General features: G+C 41.5%; 1 protein-coding gene across 1 annotated transcript in view; it reads right to left on the minus strand.

Annotated features, from left to right (window-relative positions):
• Positions 1-23962, minus strand: part of LOC133545222 (pappalysin-2-like) — a 93099-nt gene that overhangs the window by 24708 nt on the left and 44429 nt on the right. The window contains exons 5-15 of the mRNA XM_061890617.1: positions 12674-12822; positions 9863-10002; positions 9206-9359; positions 7842-8034; positions 7546-7682; positions 7017-7199; positions 4699-5002; positions 4441-4569; positions 4295-4380; positions 514-710; positions 57-170 (exon numbers count right to left, since the gene is read on the minus strand). Coding sequence (XP_061746601.1) covers positions 57-170; positions 514-710; positions 4295-4380; positions 4441-4569; positions 4699-5002; positions 7017-7199; positions 7546-7682; positions 7842-8034; positions 9206-9359; positions 9863-10002; positions 12674-12822 — 1786 coding nt within the window. The remainder of the gene's footprint in view (positions 1-56; positions 171-513; positions 711-4294; positions 4381-4440; positions 4570-4698; positions 5003-7016; positions 7200-7545; positions 7683-7841; positions 8035-9205; positions 9360-9862; positions 10003-12673; positions 12823-23962) is intronic.

A 23962-nucleotide genomic window follows, 5' to 3' on the forward strand; every position in this document is an offset into this window, starting at 1 on the left:
ATGAAAGTTTTGTCAGTATTTACCCGTGCCAACAGGCAGGAAGTTGACACACTTACCTTGAGCCAGAATGGATCTCGGAGGTTGTTCTTTGCGTCTGAAGGAGCCGTACAAGGAAACCAAGCATCCCTGGCCAGTTTTTCCCTCTCATCCGTGTACTGGTACCTGCAGAGCTTCACAAAAGAACCGACGTGAGCATTTCAATCTTCTTTGAAAACAGTCGTAAAAACATTTTACCAGGAAAAGTGGGCGAGTCACGACTGAGGAAAGAACTAAGTTGTGCTGCTCCAACACGACTATACAAAGTTTCGAATGAATCCGGGTCATACAAAGTCTATCCAAAGAGTCTACATGGATCGGCAGAAAGGATTCCCCCACAATAAAGTTTCTACCACCCACACTTCTTTGCTCAGCCTGTAGTCTACCTTCTAGTGATGGTAGGCTCTTTTGGCTCGCCTCACTAAAAAGAGCCAGCTCTAATCTGGCTCTGGTTCGTGACCGACCCATCACAATTACCTTATGGAATGATGGTTGGCCGGTGGCTGCGTGGGCGGGGCAGTGGACGGGGTCCTGATGAGAAGCCGAGGCGCTCGTCGCCCACTGGTCCGTGTACCCCAAAGGTGTGAAATAACCACAGTCCTGCACACTGGAACCGCGTTCAAACTCCTCGCACACGCCATCTCCCTCGAAGACGTAACAGCGGCTCGGTTCCCCTGTTGCAAGGAAAGAGCAAGAAAAGAAGATTCATGGTCAAAGTAAGTGGAGGAGTTCAAGTACCTTGGAGTCTCGTTCACAAGTGAGGGAAAAGTGGATCACGAGATCGACAGGCGGATCGGTGTGGCATCTTCAGTAATGCTGACGCTGTATCGATCCGTTGTGGTGAAGAAGGAGCTGAGCTGGTTGGCAAAGCTCTCAATTTACCGGTCGATCTATATTCCCATCCTCACCTATGGTCATGAGCTTTGGGTTATGACCGAAAGGACAAGATCACAGGTACAAGCGGCCCAAATGAGTTTCCTCTGCCGGGTGGCGGGTCTCTCCCTTAGAGATAGGGTGAGAAGCTCTGCCATCCGGGAGGAGCTCAAAGTAAAGCCACTGCTCCTCCACATGGAGAGGAGCCAGATGAGGTTGTTCGGGCATCTGGTCAGGATGCCACCCGAACGCCTCCCTAGGGAGGTGTTTAGGGCACGTCCAACCGGGAAGAGGACACGGGGAAGACCCAGGACACGTTGGGAAGACTATGTCTCCCGGCTGGCCTGGGAACGCCTTGGGATCCCCCGGGAAGAGCTGGACGAAGATTCTGGGGAGAAGGAAGTCTGGGCTTCCCTGCATAGGCTGCTGCCCCCGCGACCCGACCTCCCATAAGCGGAAGAAGATTGACGGATGGATGGATGGATGGATGGTCAAAAGTAACAACTTGTCAGTGAAGTCAATCCGAATAAATCTTGACTAACTGTTGGCCAGAGTTTATGTTTACTAAGTCAGCTTGAAGAAATGAAACCCCCAACTCGCACGAGTCCAAACCGCCTGAAAGTCCTTGACTTTCCCCAGCTTGTTTATTGCCACCTTCTCCCGGGCGGGAGGGCGACGTGGTTGATTGTGACGGATCAACGAGGACGCAGGTGAGGATCATTGAACAAAAGCTTTTTTATTGACAAGCAGACATCACAACAGGTTCTACAGGACCAGTGGGGGGACTCTCTCTCTCTCTCTGTCTCCCTCCTGTGTGGTACCCAACCTTGTGCCGCCCCCATCTTAGACCTGACAGTGGCCTGGAGTCGTCGTGGCATCAGGCTCGCAATGAAGATTACAGGGCAGTAGTGTTAACGACTCTACTGGACGCTTGTGAAACGTGGACAGTTTTTGCCAGACATGCCAGGAAACTCAACCACTTCCACATGACTTGCTTGTGCAAGCTGATGAACATCCGCTGGCAAGACAAAGCTCCAGACACTGAAGTTTTTTCTCGTGCCAAGCTACCGTCAATATACATTCTTCTTCAGCGCTCTCAAGCCCGTTGGACTGGTCATGTCTACAGAATGCCTGATACAAGGAAACCCAAACAACTTCTGGAACTGTCTTGTGGCACTGGGTCTGTAGGCGGGCAACACAAACAAATGATCGTTCTGGATGGCGTAAGGCGATCTCGGTTGGGACTAGAAATGCTGAGAACACTCGCATTGAAACATGCAAGAGGAAATATGACCTCCGGAAACAGTGTCAAGTACCTCCACTCCAACTGACACAAGTGACTTCAAGTGTCCGACATGTAGCAGATATTTCCAAGCAAGGATCGGCCTGACAAGTCATCTGAGGACACTTCAACCACAATCAACATCTTAGATGACCTGCTCATCGTCAACAACGACGGAGAAACATCAGACCTGACAATTCCTTTGTCTTAACTTAGTGCCTCCAGGGTTAGTAAGGGTTCCATCTGTGCCCGGCCAGATATAGGTTAGGCCTCCTGCTTTAGTCACGGTGCCAACGAGGTTTGTTAGTCCCTGTTACGTCTTAAATCCTGACTCCCTCAGTGTGGCATCTTTTTCCACAGACTTCCTGTTTCTCATTGAGACCTGGGACTAACCGGCCTGGATTAAACAGTATGTCCACTTATTCATTAAACTGTCACTACCGACTTGTCCAGGGTGTACCCCGCCGTCCGCCCGACTGCAGCTGAGATAGACTCCAACAAACCCCCGCGACCCCGAATGGGACAAGCGGTAGAAAATTGATGGATGGATGGATGGATGTCACCACCGAGCACCAATTGGACATAAAACTGGATGTGCTTTAAAACATGCGTTTTCCCCTGTGCACAGATACCACACACATATCTTTGTTGGGGTCTCAGAGGAGCTGGGGCCTATCCCAGTCCACATTCCCACCTGATGTGGTATCAGTTGTGTATTTGTGAGGAGATGTTGTGGACAAGACTTTGCAACATTGCGTGGACATCGGGGCGGTACCTCTGGATTGGCAGACTGGGGTGGTGGTTCCTCTCTTTAAGAAGGGGAACCATAGTCTTACAACTATCACGGGATTACACTCTTCAGCATTCTCGGTAAGGTCTATTCAGGTGTACTGGAGAGGAGGGTAGTCAAACCACGGATTCAGGAGGAAGAGTGTGGTTTTTGTCCTGGTCATGGAACTGTGGACCAGCTCTATACTCTGGGCAGGGTCCTTGAGGGTGCATGTGCTTTGTGGACTTGGAGAAGGCATTCGACCGTGTACCCCGAGAAGTCCTGTGGGGAGTGCTCAGAGAGAATAGGGTAACGGACTGTCTGCTTGTGGCGGTCCGCTCCCTGTATGATCAGTGTCAGAGCTTGGTCCACATTGCCGGCATTAAGTCGTACATGTTTCCAGTGTAGGTTGGACTCCGCCAAAGCTATCCTTTGTCACCAATTCTGTTCATAACTTTTATGGACAGAACTTCTAGGCGCAGTCAGGGCGTTGAGGGGTTCCGGTTTGGTGGCTGCAGGATTAGGTCTCTGCTTTTTGCAGATGATGTGGTCCCGTTGGCTTCATCTGGCCAGCTGGTTTGCAGCCGAGTGTGAAGCAACTGGGACGGGAATCAGCATCTCCAAGTCTGAGTCCAAGGTTCTCGCCCGGAAAAGGGTGGAATGCCATCTCCGGGTTGGGGAGGAGATATTATCCTAACTGGATGAGTTCAAGTACCTCGGAGTCTTGTTGACGAGTGATGGAAGAGGGGATCATGAGATCGACAGGCGGATCGGTGTGATGCCTTCAGTAATGCGGACGCTGTATCGATCCGATGTGGTGAAGAAGGAGCTGAGCCGGAAGGCAAAGCTCTCAATTGAACGGTCAATCTACGTTCCCATCCTCACCTATCGTCATGAGCTTTGGGTTATGACCAAAAGCACAAGATCACGGGTACAAGTGGCCCAAATGAGTTCACTCCGCCGGGTGGCGGGTCTCTCCCTTAGAGATAGGGTGACAAGCCCTGTCATCCGGGGGGAGCTCAAAGTAAAGCTGTTGCTCCTCCACATGGAGAGGAGCCAGATGAGGTGGTTCGGGCATCTGGTCAGGATGCTACCCGGGCACATCCGACCTGCAGGAGGCCACGGAGAAGACCCAGGACACGTTGGGGAGAGTATCTTTCCTGACTGGCCTGGGAACGCCTCAGGATCCCCAGAGAGGGGCTGAACAAAGTGGCTGGGGGAGACGGAAGGCTGGGTTTCCCTTCTTAGGCTGCTGGTCCTGCAACCCCACCTCGGATAAGCGGAAGAAGATGGATGGATGGATTTTGTGAACATGCTGAGGGTTTCTCTCTCACCAAGGCAGTTGAAGCCACTTTCCTGGAGACACTTCTTGGAGCAGCCATCCGCATCCAGCAGATTGCCGTCGTCGCACTCCTCGGCCCTACGGACAAGAGACGGCAATCAGCCCTGTCAAGGTTTCCGTGCGTGAAAGTACTCGTACCCTGCAATGACGCCATCGCCGCAGTAAGGCTGTCCGTGAGTATAAAGTAGGGGTGGCGAAGGACTGCCCAGAAGACCGCCAGCCTGGACCTGGACTACGTACTCGTACTCTTGTCCCCTCTCCACACGTCTGCTGACAAACATTGTCACAGTTACAGATTTGCCCAATGACTCCGGGTCCACACTTTGGACTCCACTGGGATGAGATATTCATCTTAGCACGGTGGAATTCTGGGAGAAACAAGCAGGTAGTGCTCACCTGTCCGTGAAGGTCTGCTGAGTCCGAGGCGACGGCGGTGGACCGCGCCAAGCAGGCCGCCTGTGGACCCGATACAGCAAAGGCGAACAGGCGGCGCACAGAGGACTGGCAGGACCTGAAGACAACATGGCGGCGTCCACCTCCAGCTTCTCGTCAAAGGTGCTCAGCTTGACGGCGCTCACGGCCACGTGGATGGCGGGCAGGCGCAGCGTGAAGGGTGTGTCACAGAAGACGTGCTGCGCTCCCAGGTGGATGCTCTCACCTGCGTCTGGGATCAGCTCCACGTCCGCCAGGGCGGGGTTACCTGGAGGAAGGTCGACGTCAGGCTAGACCGTGGACATCAGACTGAATGGAAGGAAATATTTGGTATGGCAATATTTTCCCTCCTTTTGGCTTTCATCCTGCTGGGAGAAGACCAAATATTTACCTGTGCACCTTTGGTACATGGAAGTCCAGGGTGGGTGGAGTGTGTGGATGTTGGAACGGCTCCAATCGGGTGAGAAATGTGGGATATAGAGAGGTTTGTATATTGCCCTTTCATTTTCAAGGGGGAGAAATTCCTGGTAAATCCGGGTAATCAGGGAATTTTCTAAACTGGGAAAAATGCTGACTTGAATGTGCGGGGTGAGAAATTAGGTTATATGCAGTAGATTGTAGATTTCCTAGTCATTGTCGATAGGGAGAAAATTACTGGAAATTCCGGGTAAGCTGGGAATTATACGTTAGATATATGTGAAGAGTAGTGTGGGTGGATGATTGGAAGGTCGGAAATGGATCAACATTTTGAGAATTTAGGGTATTGTAGAACTTCCTGGAAATTTGGGAATTTTGGAAAAAAACAGGAATTTTGGAAAATGTTGATACTAGTACAATTTTCCCAGATGATATAAATGGTGGAATTTTTGGGACCGGTTGAAAAGTGTTGACGTAGTAAGAGTTTGACTTGAGACTGGGTGTTTCGGAATTCCTGGAATTTTGGAAAAAAAACGGGAATTGTTGCGGGAAAAACATAAGAGCATATGTTGTCCCAACTAAGAGGAATGTTTAGATGGTTGGAATTGGTTGGAAAATGTGGACTGTGGAAAATTTCCAGGAAGAGGCAAAAATAGGGCTTTGAAAAAGCAGGAATTCTGAAAATTCCTGGAATTTTTTTTTTTACTTGGAAAATGGTAGTTTTATTGTCCGATGTGAGTGGAAGGTGTTGAAAGTGGAACGCTTCAAATCAGATGAGAAATGAGGGATATACAGTAGATTGTATGTTTCCCATTCATTGTCTATGGGCAGAAAATTACTGCAAATTCCGGGTAAACCGGGATTTTTGGGAAAGGTAAAACATGTTTTGCGTTCGATGTATGTGAAGAGTAGTGTAGGTGGATGATTGAAAGGTCGGAAATGGCGCGACATTTTGAGAATTTAGGGCATTGTAGAACTAAAAATTGTAGAAATTCCTGGAAATTTGGGGATTTTGGAAAAAACAGGAATTTTGGGAAATGTTGATGATAGTACAATTTTCCTGGATTATATAAATGGTGGAACTTTTGGGACCGGTTGAAAAGTGTTGACGTAGTAACAGTTTGAAATGAGAATGGGTCATTTGGAATTTCGGGAAAACCATGAATTTGTACAGAAAAAGAATAGGAGCATTTTTTGTCCCAACTAAGAGGAATGTTTTTAAGGTGGAAGGGTTGGAATTGTTTGAAAATGTGGACTGTGCAGACTTTCCAGGAAGAGGTGACAATAGGAATTCCTGGATTTTTTTTTTACCGTGGAAGATGGTAGTTTGATCGTCCAAAAAGAATGGAAGGTGTTGAAAGTGAAAGGCTTCAAATCGAGTGAGAAATGTGGCAAATATGCGGGTTAAAAAAAATGCATTCATTTTCAACGGTAAAAATGCCTCGGAAAACCGGAAATTCTGGGTAATTTGGGACATTTCACCACTTGAGTCATAATGTTTGTGCTTAGGAAACAAACACAGTCATAGACGATCTTTCATAATAATCCATTTTCCAAAAAACGGACTTGAATTTTGAGGTTTCATTTTTACAGACGTGGTTTCCTTTCACTTTTCTTCTCTGCTTCAGCACTGCCCTTTACTTCTTCTTCTTGCTGAACTCTGCGACAGCGATGTGTTGGAGTCCAACACCACACCCGTATTTACTGTTAGGAACTTACTAATCAGTGACTCCTTTCTTTGCCAAAAAATAAGGAATTACTCTGGAATGAATGTAACTAATTACTAGAGAAAGTAACTAATGCATTACTTGAAATAACTTCCATATGCAGCTGAGCGACGTTTCATGTACTCTTGTATTACTTACTTGCGGAGATGTAGGTGACCCAGAGGGTGAGCGTGTGTGGGACAAGAGGGTAGCGGAACTTCAGCGTGAGGGTGCAGCCTTCCGGTTGTGGACACGGTGAGGTCACGTTGGTGTCGTAAAGACTGAGCTCTGGACTCCAGGCTTGTAGACTGGGTTCACACAACTTCTCCACGTCCGGTTTGCCTTCAGGTGAGAACAAACACGACCAGTGTGCTACCTCAATTTATGAGTGAAGTGAACAAAACTGTGCTACCTCAATTTATGAGTGAAGTGAACAAAAGTGTGCTACCTCAATCTCTGAGTTAAGTAAACAAATGTGTGCTACCTCAATCTATGACTTAAGTGAACAAAAGTGTGCTACCTCAATTTATGAGTTAAGTGAACAAAAGCTCACTTCAAAGAGACATCTGTTTAGCTAACAGAGTGTGGCCGAAAGCTTACACTTTTAGCAGGTGCTGAAAGCTAACACTGTTAGCAGCTGCTAACAGAGCGTGGCTGAAAGCTAACACTGTTAGCAGGCGTGACTGACCGATGGCCTCGTCAGGTGTCCAGTAGCCGGAGGTGTCGCAGACGCGGGTGGAGGTGGCCTCCTGGGCGTACTGCTGGAAGACGCCACCTCCCTCGCATTCCTGACAGCTGACTTCAGATTGCAGGTTGGGGGCGGAGCTAAAGGATACAAGAAAATGGATAGAACGCCAGACTTTTTTTATTGCTGTTTTCGATCAAGAGTACGTTGTTTATGGTGATTTAAACCCCAACTCCAACCCTCGAGATCCACCCAGGAATGTGGTACTGTGTGTACATTCCTAACACACGGGTGTGTACCTTTGGTGTAGCGGTCCTCCTAGTGGCGCCGGCCAGTAGATGGAAACCCAATCCGGACCCTGCTGGGTGATTAGCGGTGCCAGAGGAACGGGAGCGGGCAAACCTTGCGTCAGCCACCTCTGGTAGACCAGGTCAACATAGCAATGCATCCTGGCCACCTGGTTGGGGGTGAAGCGGTTGGTGCAGTTGTCATCTAGTACAAGGGGGTTAGAAAAGAACAGAATCGAGTATTTCAAGTGCTCCACGTCACAGTATTTCTGGGACCACAGCTTTGGGATCTAACCCCAAGGCTGCAGAAACAGGGTAAAATAATATTATTTCAAACAAACAAAAAGGCACACTCACATGGAGTGGAGAAACAACCGGAAAAAGTGGAGGAAACAAAAGAAAGCGAGTGCAACGAGTCAACTTCTGATGAACCCGTGGGCATGGAGCCAAGATCCGACCCTGTCCGGAGGACACGGCGGGACTGAACTAGGAGCCTGATTGGGCATGCAGGTCCAGGTGAGTCCTGGTTGCCAACCAGGTGGCAGGTGTGGCAGCATGAGGAAGTGACAAGTACTAAATTAAGGCACAGGACAGGAAGTCCGGAGAAGGGTGGAGTGCCATCTTTGGGTTGGGGAGGAGATCTTGCCCCAGGTGGAGGAGTTCAAGTACCTCAGAGTCTTGTTCAGGAGTGGGGGAAGAGTGGATGGTGAGGTCGACAGGCGGCTCGGTGCGGCGTCTTCAGTAATGCGGACGCTGTATTGATCCGTTGTGGTGAAGAAGGAGCTGAGCCAGAAGGCAAAGCTCTCAATTTACCGGTCGATCTACGTTCCCATCCTCACCTATGGTCATGATCTTTGGGTTTTGACCGAAAGGACAAGATCGCGGGTACAAGTTCTACATTCCCATCCCTACCTATGTCACGATCTTTGGTTCTGACCAAAGGACAAGATCTCGGGTACAAGATCTATGTTCCCATCCTCACCTATGGTCACGATCTTTGGTTCTGACCAAAGGACAAGATCACGGGTACAAGATCTATGTTCCCATCCTCACCTATGTCACGATCTTTGGTTCTGACCAAAGGACAAGATCATGGGTACAAGATCTATGTTCCCATCCTCACCTATGTCACGATCTTTGGTTCTGACCAAAGGACAAGATCACGGGTACAAGATCTATGTTCCCATCCTCACCTATGTCACGATCTTTGGTTCTGACCAAAGGACAAGATCACGGGTACAAGATCTAAAATTTTATAAACCGCATGCGCACAAACGAACATGTTTGGAGCACAAACAATTTGGAGAAGTTTGGGGAGGTGTAGTTAGGGTCTTATTATGATTAACAACACGTTAATTACACAGTTTTGGACTCACCTGTGTAACTCATGTAATTGTTGTAAGGTGTGTCCTGGTACACGGTGGTGCCACAGGTGTCGTTCACAGCTCCAGGATCATGGCAGCTTTTGGACTTGGGTGTCGGTGCCGTGTCAGCACAAAGATCTCCCGTTTCCATGGATGCTGTTGTCTCCTGCTCTTGGGCAAAGTAGGACTTTATCCACTGCCGATTTTGCACCTTCATGCTGGGTCTAGGCCAGCCCTAACCTGGTTTTAAAAGTACCTAAACAGTCCCAGTTGTACCCATGTAGGCCCCTGGGGGGGAACAGGGTAAGGTTCTAGAATTCCCCAAAAATTGCAAATGAGGTTCCCAAAAAGGTTTGACATGTACCCAAATAGGTTCCGTCCCGTACTTTGAGAATTATGTCCATTTGGGATCCTTTGGGATCTTAGGACAAGTTGGGGTCCCCTGCGGTCTCTAGGGTCCTTTCCCGCGTGGTTTGTGAATCCAGGTACGTTAGCCCATTTGAATTCAAGGACTACCTTGGTTACAAGTTAATACGGCCCAAACCCTTTGGGGCCACTTCTGGTTAGAAAGAACCCCTAAAAGTATGCGGGAGGCGGTGTACAATGTAACCCCTGTGGACTTGGAGGTTAAGGGTGTGCATAAATATACCGAGGTGAAATGTGTGATACCTGACATGGGTCGTCGCAGGATTCTCGTTCGCTTACTCCCTTGAAGACATGGTACAGTCCAAGAATGTGACCCATTTCATGGATCATGGTGTTGTGGTGGCCACTTGTGCCAAAATAGGAGGGGTTCAGCACCATTCCACCTGAGGAGAGGAACTACAAATTCTTAGGAAAGTTGAAGTACAATCACTATTCAGATAGCTTATTTTCTTCGAACTGTCGTTCAGAGAACTTCCACCAAAATTATGTAAGGGCTGCTAGGCCGGAGAGGTTTGTCTTTCTGGCAGTGGGGTGCCTCTGGGCCCCTCTGGGTGAGGCGTCCCATCTCCTTCCTGCCTGCAAGGGCTATGGTCACTCACTGGATCAGGCGCTGGTTGTCTTCTGCTTCTACCATGCCTTGTCATTTTCGGTGGCCAAGGATGAAGCACCAGCTGTCCGAAGAGCGGTCCACCCCGGGTCCCGACTTTGGACAGGCCCAAAGTCGGGACCCGGGGTGGACCGCTCGTCTGTGTATTGGTTGGGGATGTGTCTGCACTGCTGACCTGTCTCCACTCGGAATGGTCTCCTTCTGGCCCCAATATGGACTGGACTCTCACTTATATGTTAGATCCACTATGGACTGGACTCTCACTATTATGTTAGATCCACTATGGACTGGACTCTCACTATTATGTTACATCCACTATGGACTGGACTCTCACTATTATGTTACATCCACTATGGACTGGACTCTCACACTATTATGTTAGATCCACTATGGACTGGACTCTCACACTATTATGTTAGATCCACTATGGACTGGACTCTCACTATTATGTTAGATCCACTATGGACTGGACTCTCACTATTATGTTAGATCCACTATGGACTGGACTCTCACACTATTATGTTAGATCCACTATGGACTGGACTCTTACTAGTATTATGTTACACATCTCCAGTCCCCTCCAAGGTTTGTTATTGTCTCTTTGGGTTGACTTTTTCCTCGCCCTGATGTGGGATCTGAGCCGAGGATTTCGTTGTGGCTTGTGCAGCCATTTGAGACACTGGTGATTTAGGGCTATATAAGTAAACATTGATTGATTGATTGTCCACAGGCGGGTGTGTCTGTTTGTGGCATTTCAATTGGCCTGCTGCAGGTCTGGTCCTGGGAGAACCTGTCCCCGATTGGCATGCCTGTGCGGGGATGGTGCTTTTATTTTTTTGTCGTGGCACCTGCGTTTTGGGTTGGGATTCCTAGTTTAGCTCTGCTCCTGGACTTTCTCACCCTAATCCTGCCTCTGTCAAAGCTGGGTTGTCCCAACAGTCCACCAAACAAAAAATGTCACACCTGTGTCTTCTTCTCTCGTTGCCTGATCCCGGTGGAACAGAATGTTGGTAATGGCAAGAGGGAGTTGCTGGCTGGCACGTTCCACCTACAGTGATCCCTTCCCCAAACTGACTTAGCCCAAGATCGTGGTTATCTTTGCTTTGCTCGAAGGCTCAACTCCAGTCTTCTTAATTTCACATTTTTCTACTGCCCTGAGGCCGAGAACGCCCGACAATTTTATTGCCTGGATGTACTACCTTCTGAGGGGAATCCCAAGAACCTCATCCTCTTGAAGCTTCCCCAGCCTTTGATTTGTTACTCCGGAACTTTGACCTGAACTGTCCATTGCCCATTCTGGTGCCAGAGGGGTTAGTGCGTCTGCCTCACAATACGAAGGTCCTGCAGTCTTGGGTTCAAATCCAGGCTCGGGATCTTTCTGTGTGGAGTTTGCATGTTCTCCCCGTGAATGCGTGGGTTCCCTCCGGGTACTCCGGCTTCCTCCCACCTCCAAAGACATGCACCTGGGGATAGGTTGATTGGCGACACTAAATTGGCCATAGTGTGTGAATGTGAGTGTGAATGTTGTCTGTCTATCTGTGTTGGCCCTGTGATGAGGTGGCGACTTGTCCAGGGTGTACCCCGCCTTCCGCCCGATTGTAGCTGAGATAGGCGCCAGCGCCCCCCGCGACCCCGAAAGGGAATAAGCGGTAGAAAATGGATGGATGGATGTCCATTGCCCATTCTGGTGGCAGATGCAAGGAGCAGGTGTCCAGGTGGGACAGGACTTCAGACAAAGCGTTTGCTTTGTCCTTTACACATACCCACCCTGCTCTTGGTCCTATGTTGCATTGGACTTTGTCTATGGTTTGCCGAGCGCCTAGTTATAAATGTTGTTTTTCTTCCGTGGGAATCCTTTAGCCATGGTGTCAAACAGTAGTCCACAGTTTTTGTGATCGGGAACTCCTGCAGTTTGGCCCTGGGATTTTATCCGAAGGCAAACAAATGGATATAGAAAATCGGGATCTGGCGGCATCCCCCCGCTTCGCAGTCCATCCACCTCCCCCTGATCAAGTACACCCATGCATAACACCCTCACCGGCATGTCACAGATCTGCTCAGCCTATGAGTTCCTGCCCTTTTCTCTCAAGAATCCAATCATCTGCCCCCTGTGGTCGATCGCCATCGCATTCTTGCCCCTTGGACAGAATATTTGGCCGCCTGTGGGTACATTCATCTAGGAAACTCACATCCACTTTTGGTCAAACTTGAGTGCTTGATTGTGCTGTCAACCTAATTCTCCCCCGCTCCTTCTCAAGGCTAATTGACGGTCTCAGTGCCTAAAGGAGGGGCAGAAGATTTCAGTTTCAGAACTGAGAGTGTTGTGGTACCTGGGGGAACTTGTGAGTCTGTTCTCCTGGTCTTGACCACCCAAGAAGTTCAACGTTCCTTCTTCTCCCTGCCTTAGTTTGGGCTTCAACAATCCTTAGCAGGGGTCATTGAATTACCTTGGTGTGTCAGAGCTTCCTTGGCCCACGGCCAGGTGGCTGCTCCGGCTAGTTCTTCTCGGACAGAGTTGCTGGCAAAGAAGACATTGAGCGTGTCGGTGCCGCTCAGATGGAGCTCCTGCTTCAGCTCTTTCACGCTCATGTAGGCCCTGTGGGAGGGAAAGACCGGAAGAAAAATTCACTTTGGACTTCTGAAGCATGACCAGACCAGAAACTGATGACTTTCAGGGCAGTCAATCGATGGCACCTGGACTCTCTAGACTTTTGGCCTCTCACCCAAGCACTAGGTCTTGCTCTTGGACTTAAATCGCTCCAACTTAGTCTAAACTTACATACTTAACACACTTGCATACGTATCACACTTATTATACACAACACACATACTTAACACACTTACATACTAAACACACATACCTACTTCACACACTTACATACTAAACACACGTACCTACTTCACACACTTACATACTAAACACACGTACCTACTTCACACACTTACATACTAAACACACGTACCTACTTAACACACTTACATACTAAACACACGTACCTACTTAACACACTTACATACTAAACACACATACCTACTTAACACAAGTACATACTAAACACACATACCTACTTAACACACTTGCATACTTAACACACTTGCATACTTAACACACTTATTATACACAAAACACACACTTAACACATTTATTATACACAACACACGTACTTTACACTCTTATATACTAAACACATTTACATACTTCACACATTTATAATACATAACACACATGCTTAAAACATGTACTAAACACACTAACTACTTAACACACATACTAAATACACGTACTTACTTCACACACTTACATACTAAACACACGTACCTACTTAAAACACTTACATACTAAACACACGTACCTACTTAACACACTTACATACTAAACACACGTACCTACTTAAGACACGTACATACTAAACACTCATACCTACTTCACACACTTACATACTAAACACACATACCTACTTAACACAAGTACATACTAAACACACGTACCTACTTAAGACACGTACATACTGAACACTCGTACCTACTTCACACACTTATTATACACAAAACACACACTTAACACATTTATTATACACAACACACAAACTTAACACCCTTACATACTAAACACACTAACTACTTAACACACTTACATACTAAATACACGTACATACTTAACACACTTACATACTAAACACACATACCTACTTAACACACTTACATACTAAACACACATACCTACTTAACACACTTACATACTAAACACTCGTACTTACTTCACACACTTACATACTAAACACACATACCTACTTAACACACTTACATACTTAACACACTTGCAAACTTAACACAATTGCATACTTAACACACTTATTATACACAAAACACACACTTAACACATTTATTATACACAACACACGTACTTTACACTCTTATATACTAAACACACCTACATACTTCACACTTATACATAACACACATGCTTAAAACACGTACTAAACACACATACTAACATGCTTGCATACTTAACACATTTATTATACACAACACACAAACTTAACACCCTTACATACTAAACACACTAACTACTTAACACACTTACATACTAAATACACGTACTTACTTCACACACTTACATACTAAACACACGTACCTACTTAAAAGACTTACATACTAAACACACGTACCTACTTAACACAAGTACATACTAAACACACTTGCATACTTAACACACTTGCATACTTAACACACTTATTATACACAAAACACACACTTAACACATTTATTATACACAACACACGTACTTTACACTCTTATATACCAAACACATTTACATACTTCACACATTTATAATACATAACACACATGCTTAAAACATGTACTAAACACACTAACTACTTAACACACATACTAAATACACGTACTTACTTCACACACTTACATACTAAACACACGTACCTACTTAAAACACTTACATACTAAACACACGTACCTACTTAACACACTTACATACTAAACACACGTACCTACTTAAGACACGTACATACTAAACACTCATACCTACTTCACACACTTACATACTAAACACACATACCTACTTAACACAAGTACATACTAAACACACGTACCTACTTAAGACACGTACATACTGAACACTCGTACCTACTTCACACACTTATTATACACAAAACACACATTTAACACATTTATTATACACAACACACAAACTTAACACCCTTACATACTAAACACACTAACTACTTAACACACTTACATACTAAATACACGTACATACTTAACACACTTACATACTAAACACACATACCTACTTAACACACTTACATACTAAACACACATACCTACTTAACACACTTACATACTAAACACTCGTACTTACTTCACACACTTACATACTAAACACACATACCTACTTAACACACTTACATACTTAACACACTTGCAAACTTAACACAATTGCATACTTAACACACTTATTATACACAAAACACACACTTAACACATTTATTATACACAACACACGTACTTTACACTCTTATATACTAAACACACCTACATACTTCACACTTATACATAACACACATGCTTAAAACACGTACTAAACACACATACTAACATGCTTGCATACTTAACACATTTATTATACACAACACACAAACTTAACACCCTTACATACTAAACACACTAACTACTTAACACACTTACATACTAAATACACGTACTTACTTCACACACTTACATACTAAACACACGTACCTACTTAAAACACTTACATACTAAACACACGTACCTACTTCACACACTTACATACTAAACACACATACCTACTTAACACAAGTACATACTAAACACACGTACCTACTTAAGACACGTACATACTGAACACTCATACCTACTTCACACACTTATTATACACAAAACACACACTTAACACATTCATTATACACAACACACAGACTTAACACCCTTACATACTAAACACACTAACTACTTAACACACTTACATACTAAATACACGTACTTACTTCACACACTTACATACTAAACACACGTACCTACTTAACACACTTACATACTAAACACACATACCTACTTAAGACACGTACATACTAAACACTCGTACCTACTTTACACACTTACATACTAAACACACATACCTACTTAACACAAGTACATACTAAACACACGTACCTACTTAAGACACGTACATACTGAACACTCGTAGCTACTTCACACACTTATTATACACAAAACACACACTTAACACATTTATTATACACAACACACAAACTTAACACCCTTACATACTAAACACACTAACTACTTAACACACTTACATACTAAATACACATACATACTTAACACACTTACATACTAAACACACATACTTACTTAACACACTTACATACTAAACACACATACCTACTTAACACACTTACATACTAAACACTCGTACTTACTTCACACACTTACATACTAAACACACATACCTACTTAACACACTTACATACTTAACACACTTGCATACTTAACACAATTGCATACTTAACACACTTATTATACACAAAACACATACTTAACACATTTATTATACACAACACACGTACTTTACACTCTTATATACTAAACACACTTACATACTTCACACTTATACATAACACACATGCTTAAAACACGTACTAAACACACATACTAACATGCTTGCATACTTAACACATTTATTATACACAACACACAAACTTAACACCCTTACATACTAAACACACTAACTACTTAACACACTTACATACTAAATACACGTACTTACTTCACACACTTACATACTAAACACACGTACCTACTTAAAACACTTACATACTAAACACACGTACCTACTTAAGACACGTACATACTAAACACTCGTACCTACTTCACACACTTACATACTAAACACACATACCTACTTAACACAAGTACATACTAAACACACGTACCTACTTAAGACACGTACATACTGAACACTCGTACCTACTTCACACACTTATTATACACAAAACACACACTTAACACATTTATTATACACAACACACAAACTTAACACCCTTACATACTAAACACACTAACTACTTAACACACTTACATACTAAATACACGTACTTACTTCACACACTTACATACTAAACACACGTACCTACTTAACACACTTACATACTAAAAACACATACCTACTTAAGACACGTACACACTAAACACTCGTACCTACTTCACACACTTACATACTAAACACACATACCTACTTAACACAAGTACATACTAAACACACGTACCTACTTAAGACACGTACATACTGAACACTCGTACCTACTTCACACACTTATTATACACAAAACACACACTTAACACATTTATTATACACAACACACAAACTTAACAACCTTACATACTAAACACACTAACTACTTAACACACTTACATACTAAATACACGTACATACTTAACACACTTACATACTAAACACACATACCTACTTAACACACTTATATACTAAACACACATACCTACTTAACACACGTACATACTAAACACTCGTACTTACTTCACACACTTACATACTAAACACACATACCTACTTAACACACTTACATACTTAACACACTTGCATACTTAACACAATTGCATACTTAACACACTTATTATACACACAACACATACTTAACACATTTATTATACACAACACACGTACTTTACACTCTTATATACTAAAGACACCTACATACTTCACACTTATACATAACACTTATACATTACACTTAATACATAACACACATGCTTAAAACACGTACTAAACACACATACTAACATGCTTGCGTACTTAACACATTTATTATACACAACACACAAACTTAACACCCTTACATACTAAACACACTAACTACTTAACACACTTACATACTAAATACACGTACTTACATAACACACTTACATACTAAACACACATACCTACTTAACACACTTACACACTAAACACACGTACCTACTTAACACACTTACATACTAAACACACTAACTACTTAACACACTTACATACTAAACACACGTACCTACTTAACACAAGTACATACTAAACACTCGTACCTACTTCACACACTTACATACTAAACACACATACCTACTTAACACAAGTACATACTAAACACACATACCTACTTAACACACTTGCATACTTAACACACTTGCATACTTAACACACTTGCATACTTAACACACTTATTATACACAAAACACACACTTAACACATTTCTTATAAACAAAACACATACTTTACACTCTTAAATACTAAACACACTTACATACTTCACACATTTATAATACATAACACACATGCTTAAAACACGTACTAAACACACATACTAACATGCTTGCATACTTAACCCATTTATTATACACAACACACAAACTTAACACCCTTATATACTAAACACACTAACTACTTAACACACTTACATACTAAATACACGTACTTACTTAACACACTTACATACTAAACACACGTACCTACTTAACACACTTACATACTAAACACACGTACCTACTAAACACTCATACCTACTTAACACACTTACATACTAAACACTTGTACCTACTTCACACACTTACATACTAAACACACATACCTACTTAACACAAGTACCTACTAAACACACATACCTACTTAACACACTTACATACTAAACACTTGTACCTACTTCACACACTTACATACTAAACACACGTACCTACTTAACACAAGTACATACTAAACACACATACCTACTTAACACACTTACATACTAAACACTTGTACCTACTTCACACACGTACATACTAAACACATGTACCTACTTAACACACTTACATACTAAACACTTGTACCTACTTCACACACTTACATACTAAACACACATACCTACTTAACACAAGTACATACTAAACACACATACCTACTTAACACACTTACATACTTAACACACTGGCATACTTAACACACTTGCATACTTAACACACTTATTATACACAAAACACACACTTAACACATTTCTTATACACAACACACATACTTTACACTCTTATATACTAAACACACTTAAATACTTCACACATTTATAATACATAACACACATGCTTAAAACACGTACTAAACACACATACTAACATGCTTGCGTACTTAACACATTTATTATACACAACACACAAACTTAACACCCTTATATACTAAACACACTAACTACTTAACACACTTACATACTAAATACACGTACTTACTTAACACACTTACATACTAAACACACGTACCTACTAAACACACGTACCTACTAAACACACATACCTACTTAACACACTTACATACTAAACACTTGTACCTACTTCACACATTTACATACTAAACACACATACCTACTTAACACAAGTACATACTAAACACACATACCTACTTAACACACTGGCATACTTAACACACTTGCATACTTAACACACTTATTATACACAAAACACACACTTAACACATTTATTATACACAACACACGTACTTTACACTCTTATATACTAAACACACATACTTCACACATTTATAACACATAACACACATGCTTAAAACACGTACTAAACACACATACTAACATGCTTGCATACTTAACACATTTATTATACACAACACACAAACTTAACACCCTTACATACTAAACACACTAACTACTTAACACACTTACATACTAAATACACGTACTTACTTCACACACTTACATACTAAACACACGTACCTACTTGAGACACGTACATACTAAACACACGTACCTACTTCACACACTTACATACTAAACACACATACCTACTTAACACAAGTACATACTAAACACACGTACCTACTTAAGACACGTACATACTGAACACTCATACCTACTTCACACACTTATTATACACAAAACACACACTTAACACATTCATTATACACAACACACAGACTTAACACCCTTACATACTAAACACACTAACTACTTAACACACTTACATACTAAATACACATACTTACTTCACACACTTACATACTAAACACACATACCTACTTAACACACTTACATACTAAACACACATACCTACTTAAGACACGTATATACTAAATACTCGTACCTACTTTACACTTACATACTAAACACACATACCTACTTAACACAAGTACATACTAAACACACGTACCTACTTAAGACACGTACATACTGAACACTCGTAGCTACTTCACACACTTATTATACACAAAACACACACTTAACACATTTATTATACACAACACACAAACTTAACACCCTTACATACTAAACACACTAACTACTTAACACACTTACATACTAAATACACATACATACTTAACACACTTACATACTAAACACACATACTTACTTAACACACTTACATACTAAACACACATACCTACTTAACACACTTACATACTAAACACTCGTACTTACTTCACACACTTACATACTAAACACACATACCTACTTAACACACTTACATACTTAACACACTTGCATACTTAACACAATTGCATACTTAACACACTTATTATACACAAAACACATACTTAACACATTTATTATACACAACACACGTACTTTACACTCTTATATACTAAACACACTTACATAATTCACACTTATACATAACACACATGCTTAAAACACGTACTAAACACACATACTAACATGCTTGCATACTTAACACATTTATTATACACAACACACAAACTTAACACCCTTACATACTAAACACACTAACTACTTAACACACTTACATACTAAATACACGTACTTACTTCACACACTTACATACTAAACACACGTACCTACTTAAAACACTTACATACTAAACACACGTACCTACTTAAGACACGTACATACTAAACACTCGTACCTACTTCACACACTTACATACTAAACACACATACCTACTTAACACAAGTACATACTAAACACACGTACCTACTTAAGACACGTACATACTGAACACTCGTACCTACTTCACACACTTATTATACACAAAACACACACTTAACACATTTATTATACACAACACACAAACTTAACACCCTTACATACTAAACACACTAACTACTTAACACACTTACATACTAAATACACGTACTTACTTCACACACTTACATACTAAACACACGTACCTACTTAACACACTTACATACTAAAAACACATACCTACTTAAGACACGTACACACTAAACACTCGTACCTACTTCACACACTTACATACTAAACACACATACCTACTTAACACAAGTACATACTAAACACACGTACCTACTTAAGACACGTACATACTGAACACTCGTACCTACTTCACACACTTATTATACACAAAACACACACTTAACACATTTATTATACACAACACACAAACTTAACAACCTTACATACTAAACACACTAACTACTTAACACACTTACATACTAAATACACGTACATACTTAACACACTTACATACTAAACACACATACCTACTTAACACACTTATATACTAAACACACATACCTACTTAACACACGTACATACTAAACACTCGTACTTACTTCACACACTTACATACTAAACACACATACCTACTTAACACACTTACATACTTAACACACTTGCATACTTAACACAATTGCATACTTAACACACTTATTATACACAAAACACATACTTAACACATTTATTATACACAACACACGTACTTTACACTCTTATATACTAAAGACACCTACATACTTCACACTTATACATAACACTTATACATTACACTTAATACATAACACACATGCTTAAAACACGTACTAAACACACATACTAACATGCTTGCGTACTTAACACATTTATTATACACAACACACAAACTTAACACCCTTACATACTAAACACACTAACTACTTAACACACTTACATACTAAATACACGTACTTACATAACACACTTACATACTAAACACACATACCTACTTAACACACTTACATACTAAACACACGTACCTACTTAACACACTTACATACTAAACACACTAACTACTTCACACACTTACATACTAAACACACATACCTACTTAACACAAGTACATACTAAACACACATACCTACTTAACACACTTACATACTTAACACACTTGCATACTTAACACACTTGCATACTTAACACACTTATTATACACAAAACACACACTTAACACATTTCTTATAAACAAAACACATACTTTACACTCTTATATACTAAACACACTTACATACTTCACACATTTATAATACATAACACACATGCTTAAAACACGTACTAAACACACATACTAACATGCTTGCATACTTAACCCATTTATTATACACAACACACAAACTTAACACCCTTACAAACTAAACACACTAACTACTTAACACACTTACATACTAAATACACGTACTTACTTCACACACTTACATACTAAACACACGTACCTACTTAACACACTTACATACTAAAAACACATACCTACTTAAGACACGTACACACTAAACACTCGTACCTACTTCACACACTTACATACTAAACACACATACCTACTTAACACAAGTACATACTAAACACACGTACCTACTTAAGACACGTACATACTGAACACTCGTACCTACTTCACACACTTATTATACACAAAACACACACTTAACACATTTATTATACACAACACACAAACTTAACAACCTTACATACTAAACACACTAACTACTTAACACACTTACATACTAAATACACGTACATACTTAACACACTTACATACTAAACACACATACCTACTTAACACACTTATATACTAAACACACATACCTACTTAACACACGTACATACTAAACACTCGTACTTACTTCACACACTTACATACTAAACACACATACCTACTTAACACACTTACATACTTAACACACTTGCATACTTAACACAATTGCATACTTAACACACTTATTATACACACAACACATACTTAACACATTTATTATACACAACACACGTACTTTACACTCTTATATACTAAAGACACCTACATACTTCACACTTATACATAACACTTATACATTACACTTAATACATAACACACATGCTTAAAACACGTACTAAACACACATACTAACATGCTTGCGTACTTAACACATTTATTATACACAACACACAAACTTAACACCCTTACATACTAAACACACTAACTACTTAACACACTTACATACTAAATACACGTACTTACATAACACACTTACATACTAAACACACATACCTACTTAACACACTTACACACTAAACACACGTACCTACTTAACACACTTACATACTAAACACACTAACTACTTAACACACTTACATACTAAACACACGTACCTACTTAACACAAGTACATACTAAACACTCGTACCTACTTCACACACTTACATACTAAACACACATACCTACTTAACACAAGTACATACTAAACACACATACCTACTTAACACACTTGCATACTTAACACACTTGCATACTTAACACACTTGCATACTTAACACACTTATTATACACAAAACACACACTTAACACATTTCTTATAAACAAAACACATACTTTACACTCTTAAATACTAAACACACTTACATACTTCACACATTTATAATACATAACACACATGCTTAAAACACGTACTAAACACACATACTAACATGCTTGCATACTTAACCCATTTATTATACACAACACACAAACTTAACACCCTTACATACTAAACACACTAACTACTTAACACACTTACATACTAAATACACGTACTTACTTAACACACTTACATACTAAACACACGTACCTACTTAACACACTTACATACTAAACACACGTACCTACTAAACACTCATACCTACTTAACACACTTACATACTAAACACTTGTACCTACTTCACACACTTACATACTAAACACACATACCTACTTAACACAAGTACCTACTAAACACACATACCTACTTAACACACTTACATACTAAACACTTGTACCTACTTCACACACTTACATACTAAACACACGTACCTACTTAACACAAGTACATACTAAACACACATACCTACTTAACACACTTACATACTAAACACTTGTACCTACTTCACACACGTACATACTAAACACATGTACCTACTTAACACACTTACATACTAAACACTTGTACCTACTTCACACACTTACATACTAAACACA

The sequence above is a fragment of the Nerophis ophidion genome, linkage group LG28 (genome assembly GCF_033978795.1).
Source record: "Nerophis ophidion isolate RoL-2023_Sa linkage group LG28, RoL_Noph_v1.0, whole genome shotgun sequence".
Lineage (NCBI taxonomy): Eukaryota > Metazoa > Chordata > Actinopteri > Syngnathiformes > Syngnathidae > Nerophis > Nerophis ophidion.